This window comes from Brachyhypopomus gauderio, chromosome 9, assembly GCF_052324685.1.
Source record: "Brachyhypopomus gauderio isolate BG-103 chromosome 9, BGAUD_0.2, whole genome shotgun sequence".
NCBI lineage: Eukaryota > Metazoa > Chordata > Actinopteri > Gymnotiformes > Hypopomidae > Brachyhypopomus > Brachyhypopomus gauderio.
In genome coordinates, this window is record NC_135219.1 from 9,527,217 (window position 1) to 9,555,209 (window position 27,993).

Genomic DNA, 27,993 nt, shown 5'->3' on the forward strand with positions numbered 1-27,993 from the left:
CATGTTAAAAATCTAGTTTTAAATGGAGTATTTTTAATTAAAAATTCTGTTTGTGCGTGAGACAGATGCTGAAAAGGCCCAAGTTTTGATGGAGCACAAGCTGAAGAAACCCTTCTTCCTGTCGTCCACCCCTTCTCCATCTCCGCATAGCAACCCTGCCAGGAGACGACCCCTCAAACACGACTCCTGGGTACGGAAGCTCTGCGCTCAGCACCGGCCACTTAACACGGAGTCTCACTGTAGAGAAGACGTTCTGTCCCACTGGTGACATGACCTCTATTTGCAAAGTGCTAATGGTGCAGCAGCAGATGTCACGTCAGACGTCGAGCTGACTGCACAGGCAATTGCAACACTTCAACTCCTATAATGAGACAATTATGAGACAATGAAACGACTCTAATAATGAGCGCGAGATTATGGTCTTAGAATTATGTTAATTAACAGCTCAACAGTATCTTGCAGATGACAATTTCTGTGTTTGAAAGGCTTTTCAGTTTCATTTGCAACAGTGGATATTTGTCAAAATATGCTACTTCACTTCTAGTAGTGTCTTTTATGTACACTATACAAATACTAGTGTATTTTATGTGGTATTTGTGGTCATTCTATTTGCATTTTATTGTTGTATTTTTTTCTTTCTTTCTAATTGTTTTCTTTTCCACTATATTTTAGAGCGCTTAGCAAAACAATAGGTTGACACATAAAGTGCAGTAGAAGGTCTTCTCCACTAGAGGGACTCTCGTGTCTATCTGAATTCTTTTGATGAAATATACATTTGAGCCACTAGGTGGAGATGTGCGCGTTTCATGTTATGCAGGACAGAGGGGACCTTGCCACTAAGCCCTTGGTATAATTATTCACCGGGGAGTCTTTTACTTAAGATTACATTCATCAGCTGATCCGCCTGTGCTCCCTGATACATACTGCTCTCGTTAATTGTATTTCTTTATGGTGATTGAATTCCTATCACCATGAAGGCAACTTCATGGAACTGTTTGAAACACCTCCAGTCTGCAGTTCTCAGAGGCTCTGGACAGTGTAAAGATAGCAGTGATTTTGTTCAGCATGGGAGAAGTGGTCTGTGCATAGAGCATGTGATTCATAACATTTTCACATTATATATCGCTTTCAGGCCCTGGATGTTGGGAGTGGGCAGTGATGCTCAGGATGCATTTTTGATTTGTACATTTTTCCTTTATTGCAGGACACAGAAGATGGCCTCGATGACACATTCTCAAGGTACGCTGCATTTCCAGTGCTGAAGTTCTGATTGTGTTTTGTTCGGTACTAAGAAGCCTTGGAATGTGCAATGCGTTGACCAGTGGTGCAATTACCATGGAGGTTGGGAGTTGCACTGGGACCTATGATGTGTGGTATCTCTATCTCCCCCCCCCCTCTCTCTCTCCCTCCCTCTCTCTCTCTCTCCCTCCCTCTCTCTCTCCCTCCCTCTCTCTCTCTCCCTCTCTCTCCCCCCCTCTCTCTCTCCCCCCCTCTCTCTCTCTCTCCCTCCCTCTCTCTCACATGTATATGAGAGAGACAACTTCACTACAACTTTTAATATCAGTCATGATCCTGTGGTAGGGAACTGGTCTTGTGACCGGAGGGTCGTGGGTTTGATTCCCAGACCTGAGGCCATGACTGAAGTGCCCTTGAGCACTAACCCAGGGAGCAGTTGGGGTTAGGTGCCTTACCTAACCCCAACTGCTCCCTGGGCACCGGGCTAGGGCTGCCCACCGCTCTGGGCATGTGTGCACCACAGCCCCCTAGTAATCACTAGTGTGTGTGAGTGTGTGTGTGTGTTCTAATTGCACAGATGGGTAAATGCGGAGGACAAATTTCGATTGGGGTGAAAAAAAAAACACAATTGACAAATATAGCACATTTCACATTCATTTCATTTCACATTTCACAATATCTCATATATAATAATATCTTGTATATAAGATGCTTAGTGATATTAAAAGTAAAATTGTAGTGAAGTATCCAACGTTTCACTGGTCCCACAAGATCCTGGTTATGTCACTGGCATTGCACATGCAGTCAAAACTCTTCCTGTGTTCAGAAATATTTTATAATCTTACAGTGGTCTTTAAATTCCTTTTTATTACAAACATACAAAAGAATGAGGAAACACTTATAACTTCCTGTGCTGTGCTTTTAAGTATTTTAATCTTAAACCTTCTTATTTCTGTTCCCTGCAGTGTGAAAGCAGGTGTTGAGCATATAGCATTTAATTTACAGAAGAACAGAAGAAGTCCCTTTACAAATATATGCTGCATTATTGTGAAATATAAAACATGCAAAGCAAACAACATTTGCTGCTTAGAGCGAGAGTTGTTCTTCTTTATCCCCAGCGACCCTGGTACGTCAGTGTTTCTTGTATATTGAGATGCATAGGCAGTCTTACCACTTAGCTTGTGCATGTGCAATTATTTCCTGCATATTAGCAGAAGATGGATGGGGCGTCACGGCTCTATATCAGTGTGATGTACAAACCAGGCTGCCTGAAAGTGTTTAGTCTCATCTAATTGTTACAGCCTCAGGTGAAACTCTCTTTCACCGTCACCCGGAGAGGGAAAAACATGCTGCATGCAGTAGAAATACAGAAAGGCATTAGTGGCGTTCAGCTTTTGTGCAAAGTGACTCTGAGAAGGACAGTCTCAGCACAGCAGTCTCAGCATTACAGTATTTGAGTAGTTGCCAAGGGGACCCACAGAAAGGGTTGCGTGTTGTGAATAAAGTTTAACAAGCATTAAATATAGCATAGTTAGGGAAGGTCTGGTGTCATGATGAGATGGAGAATGAAGGACCGTTTGTGGTGTCTGTCGAGGACTGCAGGGGTGTATGCTAATTAGTGGGTGGAGAGGACTGCAGGGCTGTAGGCCAATTATTGGGTGGAGAGGACTGCAGGGGTGTAGGCCAATTAGTGGGTGGAGAGGACTGCAGGGGTGTAGGCCAATATTTGGAAAGTGGAAAGGGATGCAGCAGTGAGACCTCCATGATACAGGCCTTCATTACAGGGTGGAGAGATGACACAGGCCTTCATACTACAGGCCTTCATTACAGGGTGGAGAGATGACACAGGCCTCCATGATACAGGCCTCCATGATGCAGGCCTTCATTACAGGGTGGAGAGATGACACAGGCCTCCATGATACAGGCCTCCATGATACAGGCCTTCATTACAGGGTGGAGAGATGACACAGGCCTCCATGATACAGGCCTTCATTACAGGGTGGAGAGATGACACAGACCTCCATGATACAGGCCTTCATTACAGGGTGGAGAGATGACACAGACCTCCATGATACAGGCCTTCATTACAGGGTGGAGAGATGACACAGGCCTCCATGATACAGGCCTTCATTACAGGGTGGAGAGATGACACAGGCCTCCATGATACAGGCCTTCGTTACAGGGTGGAGAGATGACACAGACCTCTATGATACAGGCCTTCATTACAGGGTGGAGAGATGACACAGACCTCCATGATACAGGCCTTCATTACAGGGTGGAGAGATGACACAGGCCTCCATGATACAGGCCTTCGTTACAGGGTGGAGAGATGACACAGACCTCTATGATACAGGCCTTCATTACAGGGTGGAGAGATGACACAGACCTCCATGATACAGGCCTTCATTACAGGGTGGAGAGATGACACAGGCCTCCATGATACAGGCCTTCATTACAGGGTGGAGAGATGACACAGGCCTCCATGATACAGGCCTTCATTACAGGGTGGAGAGATGACACAGACCTCCATGATACAGGCCTTCGTTACAGGGTGGAGAGATGACACAGGCCTCCATGATACAGGCCTTCATTACAGGGTGGAGAGATGACACAGGCCTCCATGATACAGGCCTTCATTACAGGGTGGAGAGATGACACAGACCTCCATGATACAGGCCTTCATTACATGGTGGAGAGATGACACAGACCTCCATGATACAGGCCTTCATTACAGGGTGGAGAGATGACACAAACCTCCATGATACAGGCCTTCATTACAGGGTGGAGAGATGACACAAACCTCCATGATACAGGCCTTCATTACAGGGTGGAGAGATGACACAGGCCTCCATGATACAGGCCTTCATTACAGGGTGGAGAGATGATACAGGCCTCCATGATACAGGCCTTCATTACAGGGTGGAGAGATGACACAGGCCTCCATGATGCAGGCCTTCATTATAGGGTGGAGAGATGATACAGGCCTTCATACTACAGGCCTTCGTTACAGGGTGGAGAGATGACACAGGCCTCCATGATGCAGGCCTTCGTTACAGGGTGGAGAGATGACACAAGCCTTCATACTACAGGCCTTCATTACAGGGTGGAGAGATGACACAGGCCTTCATACTACAGGCCTTCATTACAGGGTGGAGAGATGACACAGGCCTTCGTTAGAAGCGACATCTCTGTGAATCATTGTAAAGGGGTGAATGTTTGTGTTTCTGTCCGTTTAGCTCCACCCTCCCCATGATCCCTGTGTAGACTTGCTGAAGACTGCAGTGTGTCGTGTGTCTGTGTGTATGTTGTTTTCAGTAATTACCAGTCTATCAACCTTTTTTATTTATTTTTTTATTTTTGGTAAATAACGCTAAATATTGAACACACAGGATGTATATCCTAATGCATATTTCCATGCTATTGTTAGCTGTTCCTGGATGTGTATAATATGACTGGCAAAAAAATATGAATCACCACCGAGTTTGGGGATTGCAAGGTTTCCTTACACCATGTTTGTCCTCTAACAACGCCGTGGAGACAAACCAGATAGAAGGTGCTAGATTTATTGGCACTGAATATGGAAATTTGCATCAACACCTTCTCATTCAAAGTTACACACTGTTGAGGTGTTAAAGCTCTTGGGTGTTTAAAATTCCTGGCAGTATTCCTTTTTAAACAATACAGTATGACATATGGACATAATGCCCAGTTCGACCTAGAAGAAATGTGTACCTCCCCCACACCACAGACTTGCTGGCTCTAGAAGGCAGCACGTGCTCTCTTTAGTTCAGTCTACTTTGGACCTTGTTTACTTTTGTGCATTTCTCATGAGTGAACAGAACATAGCCAGAAGTTCTTTTCCAGACGGTTGTTAGTTACTGAATACCATGGCGGAAGGTCTTTTGCTGATGTACTGACTGGCTGAATTAACATGATAATACCACAACAGATTTTTTATACTTTTTTTTTTATTCACAAATTCTTAAGCAGACTCGTTAAAGGGCACCATGCATGCTGTAATTTAAATATGAGAAATCTTGAATGGTCCCTTAATCAGAGCTCGTTGTAGTCCAAGCGACTTTGCTAAATGCGTCAAAGCATGATTGAGACGGCATCTTCATCACCCGCGCCAGCATCATCACCCTTTCACGTCCCCGGGAGCTGCCTGCCCCCGGCTGTGCTGTCTGAATACTCCATTACCATTTTAACATGACGCTGTCATTTGGATTAAATGGAGATGACAGCTGTCCCATTGTGAATCATGTGACTTTTGAGATAAAATGGAGATATGGAATAACTAGCATGGGAGGAAGACCATGGCCAAAATTTGCCATCATTTCTACCTCATAATACACAAACGACCCTCCCCCATCCCCTCCCCCCCATCTCTGTAAGGTTCGATAGCAACTAACCTTATTCTGCAGGCCAGACATGCTCACCAGGGGCATGGAATGATAGTTCACCAACTCCTTGAACAGAATTTAATAATCCTCGCTTATCCAATGGCATGGGCTCGGTGCTGGACGGTATATTTTATCTTCTTTTAAACTACAGCGGATTTAGAGTTAATGGTGGCATTAGTGCTCCAAGTATCTGTATCTGTGCCTTATGCCATTAACGGCTGCTACAAAGAAAGAGGTCTTGGACTCTACTGGGACTGTTTGTCATTAGCAGGTGTAGCCACGGAGGTACTGGGCGCCACTGTGGGCTTCATCTCAGGAGAATCAACACAAACCTCCACTGTGTAACAACTAGGAGAGAGGGCTGAACGCAAGTGCGGACTGAACAATGAATTTAATGACAAAACTGATACAAATACACAAAGCACACAAAATATACACCAAGAATAATCAAACACCTAACATATGAACCAAACAACACTAACAGAAATAACTGGGTGGACAAGGCTAAATAAAAGCAAAGACATCAACAAGCAAAATCACTAGAGAAACCAAAGTCACACAAAGTACATCTAATAGGGAATACAAAATACAAGGAGTACATACAGACTAGTATCACATACACAAAAGACCAAGATACCAAATCGCATACGAACAAGAGGTACTTACAATAACCGACAACACAAGACTTAAATACACTAACCAACCAAGGGACTCAACAAGACGCAGCAGAAAGCAATAACGAGGGGGCAGGGGAGTGAAGACAGACACAACTAGGAAATTTCAAAATAAAAGACAAACAGAAGACATGACCGACAGGAGGGAGGCAGGCCTGACACACTGCGTTGGTTGGTCTGCACTCTTTAAAATGTAATCTCACTCCTGGCAGGTCATGAGCGTGGATGCTTTGGGTTGTGCGGCTTTTCAGTCAGCATTTAGTCAGCATCTTCTTATGCAAATCTTACATTTTGTTCATATAAGTGATGAGGGTGGTGACTCATATTCTGTTGTGTCCAGAGTGGCGGTCAGCACTGATCCCAGGCCAGCTGTAATGCAACTTCTTTAGTAACGTGGTTGGGGGGATTAAAACAAGCTAAATGATACTGGCAAGGTTAGCTATCAGTTATTACAGTAATGTAATTAAGAAAGGGTCCCCAATCAATTGAAGTTACTTTGAAGATGAATTCAAATACCCGTCTCTCAAATTTATTCTGGCACAAAGGGGCATGCGCACAGTTCTCTCAGTCGGAGAAGAGACGCAGAAGTTGAAGAACTTCTCTCCAGCATCCATGCTCCGTTCAGTGAGGAAGATGATGCACTCAAGTGTGCACAAAGCAGGAAGTGTGAAGCATCGGAAAGGGTCATTCTCTAAGAGAGAGACTTTTGCAGAATGTTTTGGCTAGAGTGCACTTTGCTGTGATGTTTTAATTATGGCTAACCATCTGCCTGCGTCAATCTGTGTCTTTGTCCTCTGCCATGCAGCAGTAAGGACGTGGAGGACATGGACACAAGTAAGTGAGGTAAGGGACGCCTTGTCTTCCTGCCACTGGTGCTTCTCTAGCATTTAGTGCACCATCAACCAGCCTCCATGAAACCTCAAGTTAAAATGCAGTCATTCTGAAACGACCACCGCCTGATACCATCACATTTCAGCAAAAGACAAACTCTATTGATTATTCTAGACTCCCGATCGATATTCGCCTCGTGTCCCGTTTTTATTATCAGTGATGTACCTGTCCTGTGTAACGAATGCAGAGCCATGTTTTCTCACCACAGTCTTTTAGGACTGCCGCTGTGTTTGCTGTTGCCATGCGCATTTAGTCCATTTCACACTGGACTCGCCTCACTTATCCAAGTGCGTATGGTGATCGTGCTGCTTGCACAGCCTGTCGGGCCTAATGGACCAGACCGCACCAGACCGGCTTATTTCAGCTGGCCTGGTCCCACCATGGACATTTTTGGTTTGCATGATTGTCTTAGACAAAGTTGATCTCTGTATTTGACACAGGCTCCCTAACTCTGTCTCACCATCACCCCCTGTCTCACCATCACCCCCCTGTCTCACCATCACCTCTCTGTCCACGTCAGACCTGCAGAGTCCAGATGGTGTTTGAGGATGCAGTGCAAGAGGATCTCATGTGTCGCACAGCAGTGAAGAGTCAAATTAAATGCACACACACACACACACACACACACACACACACACACACACATGCACACACGTATGCACACACGTATGCACAGACATTCACACATATGCACACACACACCCACAGACGAACTAGTACCCTACTGAGTTTTTCTCCACTAACAAAATCCTGGTGAAATATTTTTGGAACATGGGGACCAACACAGCATGTATCTCTTGACATAATGTAGAAGGTGCATCAGATCATTCAAGAACACAGATCACCAATCAGAGGGTTGCATCAGAAGCCTCCTACCTGCCAGCTCTCCTTGTTCACACAGCTAAAGCCAGGACTCATGCCCCATAGTGTCAATCCCCCCCGTCCCTCGTCCCCTCCGCATCACACGTACATCTCCCCAGCAGTGCTCCACGGCAGACTCCACCATTCTTCGGCTCCAACATTACCCAGAATCCCTTAATATCAAACACCCTTTTTGATAAGCCCATATTGATTCCGGAGAAACTGCAGAGGTCTTTTCAAAGCACAAAGATTAACAGACTGCAGAGCAGTTCTAAATCACAATGTTGGCAGTACAGTAAAATTAGATCATACTTGGTGTATTACCCATGCAGTCCTGCACTGGTTTTATTACCTGTTTAAAGGCTTATATAAACAGTTATATTCTGTACAGTAACTTTTGAAATTTGCTATTGGATTTTTGCTTTTGGACTTAACAGCATCTTTTGTATTTTGTAGAAACACAATCAGCCTAAACGCTTCACCTTGCATTTTCTTACAAATTGCACATGAATATTGTCAAAGATGCTACAGAGCTCATACAGATGCAGACTGCCCGTGGCATCTCTGTTGGCTAAAAGCTGCGCTAGATTTAGAGATGATGGTTAATAACACTGTGCCCATGGTAGTGTACAGGCTTGGTTTTGAAGCCATACGGGGTACGGGGTGTTGCGTTGTGCAGCACATCCCTGAGGGAGAGGACACGGAGACTGCTCTTCTTGGCACTAATCCAATAACAAAGTCTCAGGTGTGGCACGATGGAGTAATTCCTAAGGAAAACATTCAGAAGTCATTACCCTCGTGTTTGTAGCTGTTATATGTATATTGTATATGTAACTACAGTGAATCACATCAGGGTTTTGGAACACTCGTTTGTTCACTTTGTATTGTTTTGATCAACATGCTTGTCCTGAATTTAGTTGTATATAGATGTGAAATTTATTTAAAGCTTTATTTGGATTTTATTTGGAAATGTACAGTACATGCAACTCCCCATATGATTTACTAAGATGCTAGGAAGGGTTTTATCACCACTGACCAGAATGGTGTTTTTGGAGCAGGAAGACTGACAGGGTCTTCAGGTCTAGGGCAGCTCCTTCAGTTTCCACAGTAAAACAGGGCTTGTAAAGCCCAGCAGAGGCACCAGCACTAGAACAGAACTCCTCATTCTGCTTTCTGTCCTCTTAAAGTCCAAGGTTAAACCTAAATGGAAAGTGAACAATGGTGGCTCCTTTCCCTTTCTTCTGAATTCCACACACTGAAGCAGGCTGCTTCATCCCATACACACGCTGAAGCATGCTGCTTCACCCCGTACACATTTTCTTTGTCGGCCAGTAGATATGCTTGTTTGAAATGCCAAACAGAAATCATCCGTGTGCCACAGAGCTCTTCCTAAAGAAACAACAACCAAAAAATCCTTTTCCCTTCAACGTTTTTACATTGTATAGCTTTAATCTGATATTGAATGGTTTTTTTTTCTTTGCAAATAAATTTATATTGTAGCATGTGCTGTTGCTGTTTAATAATGTTGAATACATTGCATTCATGTTTGTATGACGGGTTGATTTTAATTTAATTTTTTAGCTTACTTTATCCATTATTGTGTGCAAATGTAGAATAATGTATTATCATGTAAATGCACCACTAAGGAAGCACATACTAAAGGCACATGGTGAAGGCACACTCCAACACGAGACACATGGTGAAGGCACACTCCAACACAGGTCTTTCTTCTGTTCTTTATTTAAAGGTGTTCTGGAATATCAAATAAGTAATCTGAGTTGTTTGCTAGAACTACTCCTTGTACATCTTGGAGGATAATCAGTTATTATTGATTATTATTTCTTTTCCCATTCATTTGTGTGGAATTTTGTTAAGAATGGTGCTTACTTTTCCAAAATCTATGCAAAATTTGAATTTGTAAAATATTACACATAAAATATTACATAACCATCAGCAATCTAATGTGTATGGACTTAACACTGTTGTACTATTAAAAATATTTATAAACAGAGATCCCATCTTTTGTAATAAAAATGTCTTCCATTCAAATAGAAATCTATTCAGTTCTAAAATGAGAACTATTCATTCAGAAAATGAGAAGGCTAAATGTTTAAGTGATACCTCCAAAGCACTTGCAGGGTAATCCCTCTTGATTATTTTTGTGAGATTTCCAACATATTCCCCAGATGGCTGGCGTGATAATTGGTGCTGAGATTTATGGTGGTGTCAGACCATATGATCTCTGTTGACTCATGTTGGTCACCTACAGTGTCTCTCTGCTTTCCAAGCGCTAAATCGATTCAACAGGCAAGTCTCCCACTGCGCTCTGCTTCTTTGGGGTTTTCAGCCCTTCTTATCTGATTACAGCTCAGTCGGTGCAGCAAGCTTGCAGTGTTTTGGTGCCAGGATTTCAGATGAAAGCGTCTGGGTTACAGGCCAATCAGTCTTTTTCTAATTAAAACCCACAGCATGTTTTGGATTGTGCCATAAACACAAAATTATTTAAAGGGGGGGGGGGGGGGGGTCATAAGTCCTGCTCAGCTGAAAGTAGCTGTGAGAGTGATCTCATTAGTGGATGAGAAGGAATTCCCTCTGCTGCATTTGCACTGATAGCTTTCAGCTTTGGGTAATGTGTCTGCATTTCTATTAACACTGGCTTTCATGTCATATCATTATATGGGTAACCAGTGGTATGTGGTGAGTGAGCTTATGTCAGTAAACAGATCCTCTCATCTTGACTTACAAAAGTGCTTAGTTGTTGCCTCATAAAAGTATCCTCAGATACTAATAGGTTGGAGTTTAAAAGAACCCTTAACCCAAGATGCTGCCAGAAAAAGGAGCCCATGCTGCAGCTGTGGAGTGTGGAATATGCACCCTGACGGCATTTATGAGATGGCTCACTCCGTGCACCGAGAAAGGCCATCGCCTGCATTTTATTGGGAAGGGCAGGATATCAACCAACGTCTTTACCTTCAACCATTAGCAGACAGGAGCATTGTTTGTCATTCCCCAAAGCGGAGATGCTTTGGTTTTCAATATATTATGCAGTCAGAATGTTGAGCTCTTTAAAAAAAAAATTGTTTTTTTTAAAAACATTCTTCAAAATGCCCTTTGCGAGGTCACTTATTACCTAGTTACATGTCGTGATGCTATTTAACTAGTTATTTTGTTTTAAAAGCTTCCAATTAACGATGTGCCTGCAGTAAACTCCTCACAAAGCATTTATTGATAATACTGTATGTATGATGTAATATTCAAATAACAGAACCAAGAACCAAGAAAGTGACATCATTCCATCATTTTATTATAAGAAAACCAAGCTATCATATTGGTTACAGGGTCTAAATCTAATACCAGTGAAACTGATTTCTGATGTTTGAAACATGATGATTGTGTACGAGTACTATCAACGGTCATTTGATCGGTCATACTGTTATGAAGCTAGGGCCATTATGCCAAAAAGCATCGCTGTATTTAAATCTTCATAATGTTACAGAACATTTTCAGTAATTTTATGAAGATCACTAAATGAAAGCTGTGAGAATGCAGACATTGTGTTTTCATTTTATTGCTGGAAAAAAGGATTTGACAGCACTATGTATTGGCTTACACAGATGCACTCTGAAGCTACAGAAAAGATGTTTCATGTTCCTCTTTATTTACAATTAATGATGCCTCACGCAGTCAATATTATTACACATTATATACAAGCAATGAACAGCATGCATCCTAATTGTTACTTCTGAGATTGTTCACCCTACATTTTCTAGTCATTTCTAGTCATGATTGTAGAACATTGAAACATTCACATCAAAAGTTCTACCAATTCTATCCAAGCATTGAGAAACTCCACTGAGTGTACAGAACTATGTAATTCTAATCATCTCCACAGCTCAGTCAAGATTTGGGTTCACTCGTACTGGCAAATTGTCATTTTCCGTGACGTGTCACTTATCCAATACACTTTTACTACTGTACCGATCTCCAGTGTTCAGGAAGTGTTTTCTGGATCCTTAAGGCAGCAATGTGCCTCAATGTTCTTTGTATTTCATATTCCATTCCATATATTCCATTCCATCTATTGTATTGTATTCCATTCCCTCTCTTCACCGACACGTGTGCCCAGTGCTTTGTTATTGGCCCATGCTGAGCAGACTGCTTGAATCAGAAGCCCGTGAACATGGTTGGCTACCTTCAGCTATCCCCACCCCTCTCTGCCCACCCACCCCCAATGTTACTGTGATGGGTGCCTGCGCAGACAGAAATTGAACCAAGTGGACAAAACAGCCTGCCTAAGTCTTACAGTACCATGTCAAAACCGTGCACAGGTTGTGTACGCGCAAACACAGGATCAAAACGACGACGCTAAAATGGAAAGACCTTATTGCGGCAAATCAACCGAATTCGAATGGAAAAGGGACTCCCAAAATAATTATTTCTAACTTTATATACAGTTACCCTACAAGAGTAGATTGCTTTTGACATACAGTATGTCTGTGTCTACGTATGTGCACGGGCGCTCGTGAGTTGTAAGTTCTGGTAGATGAGCTACAGAGGTATCCAGTGTAATGGCTGAGCTGAAGCTCCACATGAGATCCTGACTCTGTGGTGGAGAGGATGAAAACACCGGAACATCGTGGCAGCGGTGACGAAGGCAGACGTGACTCCTCTGTCGGCCCCGTTAGACCTCAATGATGTTAATAGATGGTACAGACTGATGAAACTGCAGCAGACAGGAGAAATAACAAAGAAACGTGACTGTAAACAGGCCAAATATAATTAAACTCATTTTGGCAGATGTCAGGGATGCGGTGCACTCTTGGGCTTCAACACAATAACAATGGCTGGATGTGCACCAGAGAACATATACCACACAGAACACACGGTTTGAATGTTTATAATAAAGGAATCTGTCTCCTGAAACAAACGACACATGAACAGGGAATCTTCACTCACCAATGTAAATGAAAAAGGTATTTATGCCCAAATTGTTTGTCTTACACCACATCTTTATATTGTCTGATAAAGATTTTATCCTGAGGCTAAATTGTCACCCAGAAAATGGAAGCAGACGGGAGAAATGAGAGAAAGATCAAAGGCTTTTATTGCTGGGTGTGGGTTCTCCTGGGTAGATGGTCTATTTTAAAAGTAGGTCACTGGCTTCTGTATCAGTGACATGGAAAATGCCAAGACATTTGAAATGCTAAAGCTGGCTCATTTTGTTGTTAGTGCCTCCCCCTCAAAGTCTGATGTAACCAGTGCGATTTCATGAGGTGAATGGACAACTTAACAAATGTGGAGTGGTTGGTAAGATGTTTCAGGCCATTTGTTACTGTTCTTTCCAAGATTAATTTGCAGTTCTGATTGGACAGTTAAACTGTCTATATCATCCCTCTGACTTGCGTTCATCACATGCTTCTTCCAAAAGTATACAGACAAATAAATAAGTAGATTACATCAATCAGGGACATTGGCAGATCCATGTCAGCTGACCTCTCTCTCTCTCTCTCTCTCTCTCTCCATCCTCTCTCTCTCTCTCTCTCTCTATCTCTCTCTCTCCATTCCTCTCTCAGACTGCCAGTTTCTGCTTACTGTCCATCTTGCTCTTTTGTTTGCTATAAATTAATTGAGTCTGCAGTGATTTCACAACTTCAGAGTTGTTTTGGCAGTGGAGACCCTCAAAGTTCATTTGAATGAACCTCTACTCGACAGACACACTCAGCCAACAGCTTGTTTCTTCACGATGAAGATCACTATAGATAGAGTTCGCAAATTGCACATGTCCACTATTGTAAAAGACCAACAGACATCTTCATGTACTTTTTTTCTCTTTTGTGTGAAGCTTCAACAGAAACACAAAGAAAAAAGTATCTAAATTGTCAGCATATGGAAAAACATTTGACTTTGTAACTAGTACTGAAGTACATAAACACATTAGTTCTAAATCCCTTAAGTCACAGGCAGAGTGTGTTATTCTTGAAATTAAAACTTTCGAATCTAAAGCGTTTTGCAATTATTTTGTGATGTTTACATGAGATGCTGCTAACATTGATTGTCGTGTTCATAAAACCAAATGGCCTTTTAGTGCAGCACCTATAAATCAGACCGTAGTACTCTACCTTTGCTGACACTCGTAACGGTGCCCTACCTTGCTTCTGAGCAGACCTCCGCTGTGGTGTTCGGGCGTGCTCCGCTCAGACGACGGCTTGACCTTCTCCTTGCTGTTACTGTTATCATTGTCCTTGATAATGTCGTATTGGCGGCAGAAGAGTGCGATGACCGCTATGAAAAGAGAAGCAGGTGATAGCCGCTCTTAGCTAGATGAGGTGTGAGGTCTGTTGGGTAGACTGCCATAGACCTCACATTCTCCTTTAAGACATGCAGCGTCCCTGCAGTGTGTCAGCTGTGGCTGATACCCATGCAAATAAAAATCCCAGAAAACACAACACATTCTATCATACAGGATGCTCCATATAGATACGGCATCTGTCATCTCAGTGCAGAATCTGGGGAAAATGGGTAGTGCACGTCCCTGAGAGGATGATTCAGTGGTCCCATGATGGCTGGCTCTAGTCTCGCCTTTGGCACCTACCTGCCCACATGAGAAGCACCACCACAATGATGATCATCTCTCCCGTCTGGAGGTTTCTGGACTTGTCCAGGCCTTGAACAGTTGGGTCATCTGTAATTATGAAACATTTATGTGTTCAGTTATGGTTTCCAAACACTCATCTAAAAGAATCCATGCACTTATATTTTAGACACACATATAAGAGCAGAGAAGACACGTGAAAGAGAAAAAGAAAAGAACGTAAGAAAAAAAGGACTCGTGTCCTTGTGAGGCTGATACAAAAGGTGATTAACAGTGGGTCAGCCTTTGGCTTGTTAAAAGGGGGAGGGTCGATTAAGGCTGTATTCTCGTCCCTTCCAATCAACCTGGAGCTGAAGAAGTGCTTGCCTAACCAGGCATCAGTCTACATCATTAATCCTGTATTAAAGGGATTGGCTTCAGCATCATTTCCTCTTCCTACCATCTTTTAACTTGCATGGATGTGAGCCAGAGCTCCACTCTTCCTAAGTGATCCCCTCCAGTGGATAAATGCTTATTTGGCTCACAGGCTGTCAAAAATGAGAAAAAAGGAGAAAAGCGATTCTGGGTGACGTTGGGTCTGTGCGTTAGGGGAGGGGTCTGGTGGGTCGGGGGTTGTGCCTGAGCAATTACTGGCCAGGGTCATTCACATCACCTCATTCTCCAATTACCAGGGAGAGGTATGGAGACATGGTCTCACTCTCCAATGATAATGAGTCAGAAAGAGTGACAGTGTAGCCGTCTCCTTCACTGAGTGCCTCAATGAATATTTATGGCTCTGAACACTGAGATTCCTCACGCACCTTTGGAAGCGTAAGGAATGAATGAATGAACCGGATCGAGTAGCTGTCTTTGCTCCAGTATTTTAAATGCTAAAAGATGTTCAATGCTCTGCTGCTCTTGGTCTCCTGGGAAATGGGGCCATGCTGACTGTGAGAGGCTGTGCTTTGCTTTTCTTTGTTTTTGAACTTGGCAGGGTAATGGGTTCCCATCCAATTAGGGTGCTCTCTTTTGGTGTTTAGATGATGCAAGGGTATGCCAGACAACAGGCTGGCTGCATGGTGGCATATTTTCAGATCCAAGCATCTGTTCATTAATTCCACTAGACTACTCTGTGTGTGTGTGTGTGTGTGTGTGTGTGTGTGTGTGTGTGTGTGTGTGTGTGTGTGAGGATTCTGTTGCATGCATACACACACATGGTGCTATGCTGTTGAAAAAAATAAAAGCGTACACACACACACACAGCGCTAATTAATGAAGCATTTAAAGGACATCAGCGTCATTTCATTTACATGGTTGCTTTTGGAGTGCATGGAGACTGAGGGTTTGGACAGCCAATGGGCTTCAGCCTATCAGCATCTGATGCTGCACATGTGATTCAGTTGCATTTGAAATGGATCCAGTAAGAAGGGAAAATGAGCCTGCCATCATAAGCACTTGTCAAAGGCAACGAGTTGCTTTACCCGTCATGACAGTTCTCTTCATCAGGAGGGGCTTCGTTTGTTACACTGCAAGAGCAGGTTTTTCTTACAGACCCAGTTTGCAAAGGCAGGCTCCAGCGTGGCTCTGGAGCCAACGGGGTAATTGTCTCTCAGGGGAGTCGTCTTGAGTACCACAAGGCAGCCGAGGTGTCAGCAGGCGGAGAGGCAGGCTGATCACCTCTACGGCGTCACTCTTCCTTAACTTGACCTTTCTGACTGAACACACGGGTCAAAAATGTCTTTGCGTTCCACAAAGATGTTATTATGTACAGTCCAGAGAAATGGGAGTGAAGCCAGTGGAGCCCTGGGTGTGCCCCTGTGTTGGCAGACGTTAGCAAGATACTGAAGATGGATGCTACTGAAGCAAAATAATGTCAAAAACCATGCATTATACATTAGAAGTGTGTACATATTTTAGGTGTATTAACAGCCTTATGTATGAATAAGTAATCTATATTTCATGACTTGATACATATTCAGAACTAAAAGAAATATGAGGTCCACATACTTCAGTTTGTGAAAAAAACACAACAAACTCATTTTGTTGCACAGATAAAGGTCAGATTTCCCCAGTGATTTCTGAAACAAGTTGTGATCGATGCTAAATGAAATCACAGCCATTTCTCTGCTGTATTTAAGTGCTGTATTTCTCTGTTGTATTTAACTGCTGTATTTAACTACTATGTTTCTCTGCTGTATTTCTCTTCTGTTTTTGACCAGGTGGGATCTCCCTGTCAGTAAGATAGCAATGACAATTGACTCTTGCCCTTTTTTGTATAACAAATGCATGATCATAGCAGACAGATGGGAACAGAAATATAATCTTCTGAATTTGCATGGAGATTTGACTTGAAAATAGTAATGGAAATCATTGTGTCAGGGATACATCTTTCTTATTGATTTCCAAACAAATTGAAACGCTTATGGACGTGTATGAGATCAATACTTCTGGAATGAGATCGGCCGACTCTAATTGAGACACTTTAGATGAGCTGTTAGATGTATCATCAGCAGGCATCTTCCTTCTTTCTGAAACATTACAGGACGCGTTGTGGCTGAGGGGCTCTTTGAAACTCCATCACACCTTGCAATCTTGTTCCTGAATTATTGCACTGTGGAGGCTGGCTTGGCTAATGTCCTTGTTGGAGACTCAATTTCACATATTATCTGTATGACAACAGCAGTGGTGAAAGACTACTAGGTACGTGGTTTTGTTATTCATTTAAAAATAGTACAGGAGCTTAGTTTTTTTTTTTTTTAGATTTTTTTCCCCAAAGACTCAATATGTGTCTCAGTTTTGATTGCGAATGTAAATGGGGGGAGGTCTAGTGAATGAAACAAACATATTTAGTTACTTCCTCTATGGCACATCTTCTTAATGTCATCTGCTTAACAGCAGAGTGTGTGTCATTGTCTTGGTGTGTGTAAGAGAGGCAGGAGTGTTTTCCAGCAATTTGAATGTCGCAAAACTATTTTAATCTTTTCCACAATAAAAAGCTGAGAAGTCTAAGCAGTCTGTATAAAGCTAACCTTGACTTGACTGCGATGCATTAAACAGTGCTGATCTCATTCTGGTTTATATATAGGAGCAACCCATGAATGCACTGTGAGGTGTCTCACTTTATATCGCTTTCACAATTGAATGTGACTTTCTGTTAATGTCAAAAGGCAATCCTAAAGACCCTATTTCCCAGAGAAATCTCAATAATAACTTTTCTTTTAAAGCACCATAGAAGATATTCTCTCTAGCATTTTGCGACCAGGTGCATGCTGGGTGTAAAATGTGGTCAATACCTGTTGTGTTATGTTGACGTCTATTCAGCTGTGCTGAATGCTGGCCTTGATGCTGGCCTGACTCCTACTCTGTGGCTTGTAAAAAGCCTTTATAGTGCTCAGAGAGCAGTTAGCACCAAGCAGGTGGCAGGGCAAAGCGCTACAGTGTCCACCAAAGGAAACGCTCTAGAGATGGAATTTAATTAAAGTACACCGAAACTCTACATTCTCAAAGGATGTGCTTCTTTTATTAAACTGCGTTGTCAGCAAGTATTAAGCTAAAATTAAACTGGTGCTTCCTGGTGTATTACATTTCAATTTTGCTAAAGCATTTTCACATGCACACGAACTGCTGTCATCATTAGCTCAAAGTAGTCACCTTCTCCCATGTTCATCACTTGAGTCAATGTATCTCTCAAGCAGTGCAGGGGTCAAGTGCCGACTAGAGACTAGGACTAGTTTAGTGTGACCTCACTTGTAACTCTTCCTAGCAACTTCAGCTACCTCTGTGACCCTTATGGGACCTTTAGAAATTATTTAACATATTTCCAGAGCTAGATTAAAAATTTATAAATGATCCATGCAAAAGGAGAAATATGGTTTGCAGCTAATTTAAGAAGTCTTGCTCTTTTTTCATTTTTCTGCACTTGCAGAATTTCATACAGGAAAGTAAATCTACTTCCTAAAACCTAATATACAGTCTGCACAGGGAAAGCTCTTGATAATGCAGACAGTTGTCTGGGCAGGGCCAATCAAAATGAGATGCAGTCATCTGCATTGCACAGTAGTGAATAGCAAGTATGTATGAGTGACACTCAGTGTCAGGGAGCTGACCAGAATATCCACCGGAAATGGAGCAGCTCCTGGCATGATGGCTCAGTTCAAAGCATTTGTACAGAGTGGCACAAATATTATTACACATTATGCTAGATCTAAGAACAGTTAAACAGCAAAAATGCCGACAGATGATTGAGTCAGTGTTTTGTTTTTATGTTTTTTATTCCGTATTGTAACATTTGTGATTCATGTTTGAAAAAGAAGCAAATAACGCAATTTAGAAATGTTCTGACTTAACGTGTGTGCACTGATAGGGCTTTCAGCCTATGAAGATCTTGAAAATTACCTGCTCCGCAGAATCAGCGATGCCAGAGCTGGGACGAATTACAGATTTTACAGCTCTGCGCAACTGTGGTCTGTCGGTTTACAGAATAAATGACCTAAAGTGACTGTCTGTAGAATTGTCACAGTGTGTTGAGAACTCACACACACACACACACTCACACACACACATACATATACACACCACAGCTGCCATGTTCCCAATCACCCACTTATTAGTTATTGCATACACCTGTTCTTTATTTGCCCTCTTTAGTTCCCCGTCACCGTGTAAGCCCACAGGTGCCAGGGCCGCGTGGAGTCGTGGCCTCGGCCCGCTACAGCTGCAGAGCACCTGCACTGGGCTGGTCCCTCGCTAAATGCTTCCAGCTTGGCCTGCTGTTCTATTCAGCCTGTTTTGTTTGCAGGTTCGCTCGAGCAATGAAGAGTAAAGATGCTGCCAACTTTCACCTCGTACTTGCAGCCAACATTACGGTCCCAGCCCACTCGTTTATGGAGAGTCTGAACTATAATTGGCATGCATGTGAAATGGGACACGTGGCGTATCCCACCAGTGTACTAAAAGAGTTTAATAATAAAGAACACAGACACTAGTCTACAATTAGAGTCAGTGAAATACATGAAAGGTTCAGTCTTTAATACCTTGGTTAGAGCTGTTGGAAGGGAAGCGGTCTGATTTCTTTAAGGTTCTGAAGTGGACCCGTTTGCTGGCCTGACTCTCCCCATACAGGCCAATTGACTGGACCTGGACAATGTAGTCCGTCTCCTCCTCCAAGTCCCAGAGCACACATGCCCTGCTGGTGGTGTTCACCTCCCGGATAAACCTCTGCACGTGGCCATCTTGCCTCTGTAAGAGTCATAAATCCCACATCCCTTAATCAGACACTCCTCTAAGCTGCTAACGCCTCACACTGTAAGAGAGAGTTGGCTTGCTGTCAGTGGGCTTGAAAATTTTACCGCCTGTGTGAAGAAAGTTCATTCAGTCAGAATCTGTCTCATAAAATCTTTAAGAGTATGAGTTCCTATTTTCTGACATTCTTCAGCCCATTCACTGGTGCTGAAAAAGGGTTAGAAAAAAACTCTGGTTTAGGTCCTGTTTGTCGATTTGGTAGGATAGAAGAGATAAATTAATGCCATTTTTCTTTTATGCTGGTTAGAAAATTGAATATATCAGTTTCACTGTAGTTTAGTGTAATTGCTTGTTTAGATGGTTGTGGTTGTGAGATCAATGCACATTGTTGCCTTGCTTCCATCATTTCAATTGTTATACATTTAAACAATTGATTTCTTACACAATGATTTCTTAATTCCTATTTCTTATTTCTTAATTATTATTACAATTAATTTTTTTATTTACTATTTAATTACAATTTACATTATCTAAATTCAACATAATAAAAAAAAACCACCAACCAAACATAAAATTCTGCTGAAAATAAATTCCATCACTTACTTGCTGCAGAATAGAGAAGCCAATGATGACATCACCCTCCGGGACCTCCCAGGACACGGTCGCTGAGTCGGCTCTGAGGTTCGTGACTGACACATTGACTGGAGCTGGAGGGCGGTCTAGAAACCGGGAGATTGGCACTTAGACATTTTTAATTAACTTCATCATCTAATCCATGCCATTATTACCCTCAAGGACATTGCATTGTGTATAAATATGTAACAGCATTGAGAAACCATGACCAAAATGTTGTTTCTGAATGGTGCTAACTATGATTAAGTGTCTTCAGGTCTGACGAGCTTCTTACTGTGTGACCTGCAGTGCAAATAGGTATCTAGCAGTATCAAAACCAGACACTGGTTCCATAAAGTAGGCTATGGACAAGCAAAGAACTGGCAGTCCTAATTAAACACAAGTCAGCTGTCTTAAAAACAGCTTCATGTACTTGGTACTATTTGCATTTTCCAGGACTATATTCAAGTCCTTTGTGCTAGTTTATGAAAGGCGTGAACTGTGCCACAACTGGAATTATTAGCATGGTGTAAAATTGAGTGAGGCAAAGCAGGATGAAAATGTTGAGCTGTTTATTTGGGGCAAAGCCAAGACAAACTTTACAAACTTTACAAACCTTACAAACTTTACAAACCTTATAAACCTTACAAACCTTACAACAACCCAACGTGAGGAAGCTGGGGGTGAAAGAAACGGAACCAGAGTGCAAGGACAGAAGGCGCCTTTGGAAGGGCATTCGATCTCTAACTGGCAGGAAGCACCTGTAACCACTGGAAACACCAGAGTGAGTTTATGAGGAGCCTGTCTACTTCCTATTCCTGTCTGTTTTATCAAAAATTGACTGCAAATCGCCAGAGGGCGTCAGCAGTAGTCCTCCGTGAATGGGGGTCAATGTCAGGGCTGGCTCGGATTCCACACCATCTACCTCCACTAGGGGCACCCGAGTCAGCCCTAGACTACATCCACGCAATCAGCAATGATCCGTCTCACCTGTTGCCATGGCTTTTTAAGGAAGCTTTTGGAGACGGATCATTGCTGATTCGTTTTGGTTATGCCGGTACGTTCTCAGCCCTTTCTCTGGTCTCATTCTCAAGTTAAAGGTGTCTCGCCACCTTATTCTTTCTCTCTCCCTCTCTCTTGTTCTTTCACTTATTCGAGTCTCTGTCTCCTGCGCTGCTTTCTAGCCAATCTCAAGTTTTCCTCCTTCTGTTTCTCTTCCTATCCGTTATTCATTTATTTTGGGAAGGTTTTGTTTTGTTGCGGCATTTTTGCCAGTAGCCAGATTCTTCTCCTGGTGTTCTTATTTCGGTTTTACGCGACGAGTTTTTTCCGCGTCCTTTTAGTTGCCTTTATCATTTTTTCCACCCTCTCGCTACGAGTGAGTTTTGCTTTTCATGCGTCAGTCTTCCGCGTTGTTTTTGTTTCCTTTTTCTACCGAGTATCTACGGTTTAGTTTCATTTTTGCGCGTTGTTTTTCCGCGTCGTTTTGTGTTGGTGTTTTTGCCACACTGTGTGTGTATGCATTAACTCCACATTTACTACTCTCGCATATTATTGTGCCAGACCGAGCCGGTGTAGTGCCGAATTCAGCACCCCCGCCGTGAAATGCATCCCCTTCTCGTGAACGCGCACAATACGGTCTGCTTTCGAAAACGGATACAATCCGCTTCGATATCGCTAAAATAGCGAGAGAAAAGTATCTTACGTTTCAGTTAACGTTGATGGAAATCACTCATTTACAGAAAAGAGCTCAATGTAGTTTTATACTATGATTACACGATAAATCATGCATAATGTACAAAAACGATGGTTTCAGCGATGTGATTACCAAAAGGTAGTGACTTTAAAATGATTTTACAAAACGTTGGCATATTAAAGAGTTTACGAAGTAATGTTTTCATTGATTGATAGCATCAACAACAGCTGCAATGAAGGCATGGATAGTTATGTCCTGTGTTCGACACATACTGTGTTGTATGTGAGTGCTGTGCTTGTTTCAGTCTGTTAGAAAAACCATGTACTGACGACGAGGCCTGACAGCAGTGCATCCTGTTATATTTAATACTGAGATATAATTATAAAATTAGTATTCTGTATTTTCTAACTGACTTGCATATACATTTTATATTAAAGTTATGGTGTTGCATCTGTAAAGCTGGTTGGTTGTGTCTATATGGCTACAATGATTTTGAGCTAGAATCAACAACATTCAAACAAAAAGTGAGAGCTATAAGGGGGTGCTTTTTACGGCAGGCTACCTGCCGTAAAATGCACCCCTCCCCTAATATTGGCTACACTGGTGCTACATGCATGAAACTCATAGAATCAACGTGATTTGGTCTCAACTGTGTAACTCTAAAGTGAATTTGACCTACCATCAACAGAGGCTGAGTTATAAGGGGGTGCATTTTACGGCAGGCTACCTGCCGAGAAACGCACCCCCTCCTAATATAGGCTACACTGGTCCTACATTAATGAAACTCATAGAATCAACATGAAATGGTCTCAATTGTGTGACTCTAAAGTGAATTTGACCTACCATCAACAGAGACCGAGTTACAAGGGGGTGCATTTTACGGCAGGCCACCTGCCGGAAAATGCACCCCCCTCTAATTTAGGCTACAGTGGTCCTACATTAATGAGACTCATACAATCAACATGATTTGGTCTCAACTATATCATTATAAAGTGAATTTGACCTACCATCATCAGAGACTGAGTTATAAGGGGGTGCATTTTACGGCAGGCCACCTGCCGGAAAATGCACCCCCCTCTAATTTAGGCTACAGTGGTCCTACATTAATGAGACTCATACAATCAACATGATTTGGTCTCAACTATATCATTATAAAGTGATTTTGACCTACCATCATCAGAGACTGAGTTATAAGGGGGTGCATTTTACGGCAGGCCACCAGCCGGAAAATGCACCCCCCTCTAATTTAGGCTACAGTGGTCCTACATTAATGAGACTCATACAATCAACATGATTTGGTCTCAACTATATCATTATAAAGTGAATTTGACCTACCATCATCAGAGACCGAGTTATAAGGGGGTGCATTTTACGGCAGGCCACCTGCCGGAAAATGCACCCCCCTCTAACTTAGGCTACAGTGGTCCTACATTAATGAGACTCATACAATCAACATGATTTGGTCTCAAATATATCATTATAAAGTGAATTTGACCTACCATCATCAGAGACTGAGTTATAAGGGGGTGCATTTTACGGCAGGCCACCTGCCGGAAAATGCACCCCCCTCTAATTTAGGCTACAGTGGTCCTACATTAATGAGACTCATACAATCAACATGATTTGGTCTCAACTATATCATTATAAAGTGAATTTGACCTACCATCATCAGAGACCGAGTTATAAGGGGGTGCATTTTACGGCAGGCCACCTGCCGGAAAATGCACCCCCCTCTAATTTAGGCTACAGTGGTCCTACATTAATGAGACTCATACAATCAACATGATTTGGTCTCAACTATATCATTATAAAGTGAATTTGACCTACCATCATCAGAGACCGAGTTATAAGGGGGTGCATTTTACGGCAGGCCACCTGCCGGAAAATGCACCCCCCTCTAACTTAGGCTACAGTGGTCCTACATTAATGAGACTCATACAATCAACATGATTTGGTCTCAACTATATCATTATAAAGTGAATTTGACCTACCATCATCAGAGACTGAGTTATAAGGGGGTGCATTTTACGGCAGGCCACCTGCCGGAAAATGCACCCCCCTCTAATTTAGGCTACAATGGTCCTACGTTCATGAAACTCATGGAATCAACATGAATTTGTCTCAACTATGTAATTCTAAAGTGAATTTGATCTACCATCATCAGAGACTGAGTTATAAGGGGGTGCTTTTTACGGCAGGCCACCTGCCGGAAAATGCACCCCCCTCTAATTTAGGCTACAATGGTCCTACGTTCATGAAACTCATGGAATCAACATGAATTTGTCTCAACTATGTAATTCTAAAGTGAATTTGATCTACCATCATCAGAGACTGAGTTATAAGGGGGTGCTTTTTACGGCAGGCCACCTGCCGGAAAATGCACCCCCCTCTAATTTAGGCTACAATGGTCCTACGTTCATGAAACTCGTGGAATCAACATGAATTTGTCTCAACTATGTAATTCTAAAGTGAATTTGATCTACCATCATCAGAGACTGAGTTATAAGGGGGTGCTTTTTACGGCAGGCTACCTGCCGGAAAATGCACCCCCCCTGCCGTAAAATGTACCCCCCCCTAATATTGGCTACACTGGTCCTATATTAATGAAACTCATAGAATCAACATGAAATGGTCTCCACTGTGTAACTCTAAAGTGAATTTGACCTACCATAAACAGAGATCGAGTTTCAAGGGGATGCATTTTACGGCAGGCCACCTGTCGTAAAATGCACCCCCCCCCCTAATTTAGGCTACATTGGTACTACATTAATGAGACTCATAGAATCAACATGAAATGGTCTCATCCATGTCATTTTAAAGTGAATTTGACCTACCATCAACAGAGACCGAGTTATAAGGGGGTGCATTTTACGGCAGGCTACCTGTAGAGAAACGCACCCTCCCTTATTAAATATATATCTGCTTATATTTAACATTTATATCTTTTAAATGTTAAATATAGGCAGATATACTTTATAAGAACATATGACTGGTTTGCTTTTCCTTAGGTGTTACCAAATTATTACAATTATTATTAAACTACATAATTTGGGCTTTCACCTTACAAAGCTTTAATAAATAGTGTAATATCCCTTTAACCCATCTAACTGAAAGTTTCATGTAACACTACACCTGACGCAGCACTTGTCATTCTTCGTCCGTATATGGTCTGTGTATGCGCGAACAGAATACACTTGTTTGATTTAGTTTGCCCTTTGTGGAACATAATATTCTGTTTGTAACACCCAAACCACTCAGGAGGCAGTCAATGAGCTGAGGCTGGGCATTGCCATGACTCTCCTCCAGGAATCTGGTGTGTTGGCTTTGTGGTTGGTCACTGTAAATGGCATAAAATTTATGTCCTCTGAAATGCATGTTCTTTATTAAAATAATATACGTTTTATGCTAGTTAATTAGTACCACATTCTGTATGGACATATGTTTGACATGTAAAAATGAGGAAATGTATTAATACTTTCATCTCAGACAATCTGAGCAACCTGTGCCACTACTGTGGAATGGAGGATAGTGAGCAAACAAACTGGGTAAGCGCAGCAACACATCTAAATACATTGATCTGCATGTACTATTGTTGAGATATTAGTACTACAAATATGAGATATTAGGCTATTAGTCGTACATAATGTCATAATATAGCATTTTCTCAGGGATCCTTTAAATCCTACAAACTACGAATTGTACTCATTTATAATTATGTTCAGTTATACTGTGAATTAGACCCATTTTCTCAAATTTCTGTCAGAGACCTTGGAACAGGAACAGGCTGTCTTTTCTCAGTTTTATTAGTATCTTGAGAGGAACAAATTTCTTTAAGTCAACCATCTGTGGTACAGACCAGGGTATTCACCAGATATTGCTGTCTTGTCAATAACAAAACCTCCCCACAAAGCCAGGAAGAGGTTGTCTTCTGTTCACATCCTACTAGATTGGTCTACTGTTTTTGATACTGTGAACTACTCCATGTGAATTTCATCACTTTCTTGTGATGCTTGGTTCTCATCCTATCTTCAGGGTTTATCTGGTCATGTAGCCTGGGATGGCTCACCCACAACCTCACACAACCTTCAAGTGTCATTGCTGGAGCTCCTCATGAGTTTGATCTTTTCTCTTGAAATGCTAAATCAATACGAGCAACATCAGTAAGCTCTAGTCATCTTTACACTTGACTACTGTAACTCACATTTTGCTGGCTTCTAGAAAGCATTCAAAATACTGCAGCTCATATTGTTTGTCAACATGTGATTCTTGTTGAAAACACCATGCTGGCTTCCTGTTCAAGTAAGGAAGGTCTAATTCTCACATTTTCATTTTCAAAAGGCTCATCCTTTCACTGCTTTGCATCTAGGCTTCTACCTCTGGGCCCTTGACATGTTTCTGTTTACGCATGCTCGTATGTCTAGGTCATGCTGCCTCAGTTTCCTCACCACGTAGTGATGGAACAAACCTCTCCCTAAACTCTACTCAGCTCAAGTCCTATAAACTCACTGTCACGTAGGGCTACGCCCCCTCTCCTAGCTGTCACTCTGGTTTCCCTGTTCCTCGTGTCTGTGTTGTTCCCTGCTCCTTGATCCCGCCCAGCTTGTCTGTTGCCCTGGTTTCCCCTCGTCTGCCACGCCCTTGTCATCAGTGTTGTCACCTGGTCCTAGTCTAGTTCTATGTATTTATAGTCCTTGTATTGCCCATGTCTGTATCGGTTGTTTTTTTTTTCTATGCCTCATTTCCCCCGCAATCTCCGTTTGTTCCTGCCTGGTCTGTGAGTCCACCTTGTTGTTATTCGTCATGTCTGTTTATATCTCTTGTCCTGATTGCCCTCCCGTTATGACCCGTGCCCGTGACTACGACTCTGTTTATGGAATCCCCTTGAATAAATCTCGCTCTTCTCAGCGTTTGTGTCCGCCTCCCTGCTCTGCGTCAAGCAGAATGTTACACTTACCTTTTAGGCAGTTTAATATGCTAACTCTGACATGCAAATGAGTGCAGTAAATTCTCAATCATTTATTTTGTAACATCTTTGCACTTAACTTATCAATAGAGCACTGCATCAAATCTTTGGACTAAAAATGTAAAGCATGATAGTAATTTATATTTTTTAAATGGGCACCTTTCAGTTAGACCTGCTTTTCATTTGTTCCAGATATGCTGTGACACCTGTGAGAGATGGTACCACCATGACTGTGTCCAGAAGCCTCCAGTTGAAAAAGAATATACGTGTCCAGCTTGCAAATAAAATGCATTAATGTGGCTGGTTATTATTAGGTATTATTATTGGTAATGTTTATTGTTTGTGATTTTAAATTATTGTTTTTACTGTTGTTGTTGTTCCTGTTATTATTGTTGTAAATACTTTGCCTAACCTTGCACTGTTGCTGTTTTTTTTTTCTTTTGTAAACGTCTTGCTTTAGGTTCTGATGTTATTTATTTAATTTATTTTATTTTTTTTAATAAAAAATAATATTACCAATTATTTCTATTATTTATATAAATGTGCAGTAAAAGTAAATGTATTCTATTCTTTTAACAACAAAAAAAAACAAGCAAACTAGGAACTCAAACTAAAAACTGTTATTTCAAAACTAAGAAATATAGTAATGGATGGAATTGACTACAAAACATGTGAATCTAAAGCAGTTTTTTTGTGAGAATATTTCATTTTAATCAGTTTGCCCCCTTTTATCACAGGTGTAACACCAGTGTAGCCAATATTAGGGGAGGGGTGCGTTTCTCTACAGGTAGCCTGCCGTAAAATGCACCCCCTTATAACTCGGTCTCTGTTGATGGTAGGTCAAA

General features: G+C 42.0%; 2 protein-coding genes and 1 long non-coding RNA gene across 7 annotated transcripts in view; 2 read left to right on the plus strand and 1 right to left on the minus strand.

Annotated features, from left to right (window-relative positions):
• Positions 1 to 10,065, plus strand: part of LOC143522927 (low density lipoprotein receptor adapter protein 1) — a 32,685-nt gene extending 22,620 nt beyond the window's left edge. Inside the window, exons 7-10 of one of the 5 annotated variants that reach the window (XM_077016928.1) lie at positions 66 to 190; positions 1,205 to 1,239; positions 7,119 to 7,156; positions 7,725 to 10,065. In XM_077016928.1, coding sequence (XP_076873043.1) covers positions 66 to 190; positions 1,205 to 1,239; positions 7,119 to 7,155 — 197 coding nt within the window. In that variant the 3' untranslated portion in view covers position 7,156; positions 7,725 to 10,065. Of the gene's footprint in view, positions 1 to 65; positions 191 to 1,204; positions 1,240 to 2,201; positions 6,319 to 7,118; positions 7,157 to 7,724 lie in introns of those variants that run through there. The other 4 variants (XM_077016930.1, XM_077016929.1, XM_077016927.1 and 1 more) reach the window with 4 other exon arrangements.
• Positions 10,066 to 11,834: 1,769 nt separating this feature from the next.
• Positions 11,835 to 27,993, minus strand: part of fndc4a (fibronectin type III domain containing 4a) — a 32,061-nt gene continuing 15,902 nt past the window's right edge. Inside the window, exons 2-6 of the mRNA XM_077016931.1 lie at positions 20,481 to 20,596; positions 19,670 to 19,874; positions 14,658 to 14,747; positions 14,214 to 14,347; positions 11,835 to 12,788 (exon numbers count right to left, since the gene is read on the minus strand). Coding sequence (XP_076873046.1) covers positions 12,747 to 12,788; positions 14,214 to 14,347; positions 14,658 to 14,747; positions 19,670 to 19,874; positions 20,481 to 20,596 — 587 coding nt within the window. The 3' untranslated portion in view covers positions 11,835 to 12,746. The remainder of the gene's footprint in view (positions 12,789 to 14,213; positions 14,348 to 14,657; positions 14,748 to 19,669; positions 19,875 to 20,480; positions 20,597 to 27,993) is intronic.
• On the plus strand, positions 25,430 to 27,949 carry LOC143522473 (uncharacterized). The gene is made up of 4 exons (XR_013133008.1): positions 25,430 to 25,498; positions 25,672 to 25,730; positions 26,218 to 26,345; positions 27,341 to 27,949. It is a non-coding gene; the product is annotated as an uncharacterized LOC143522473 (long non-coding RNA).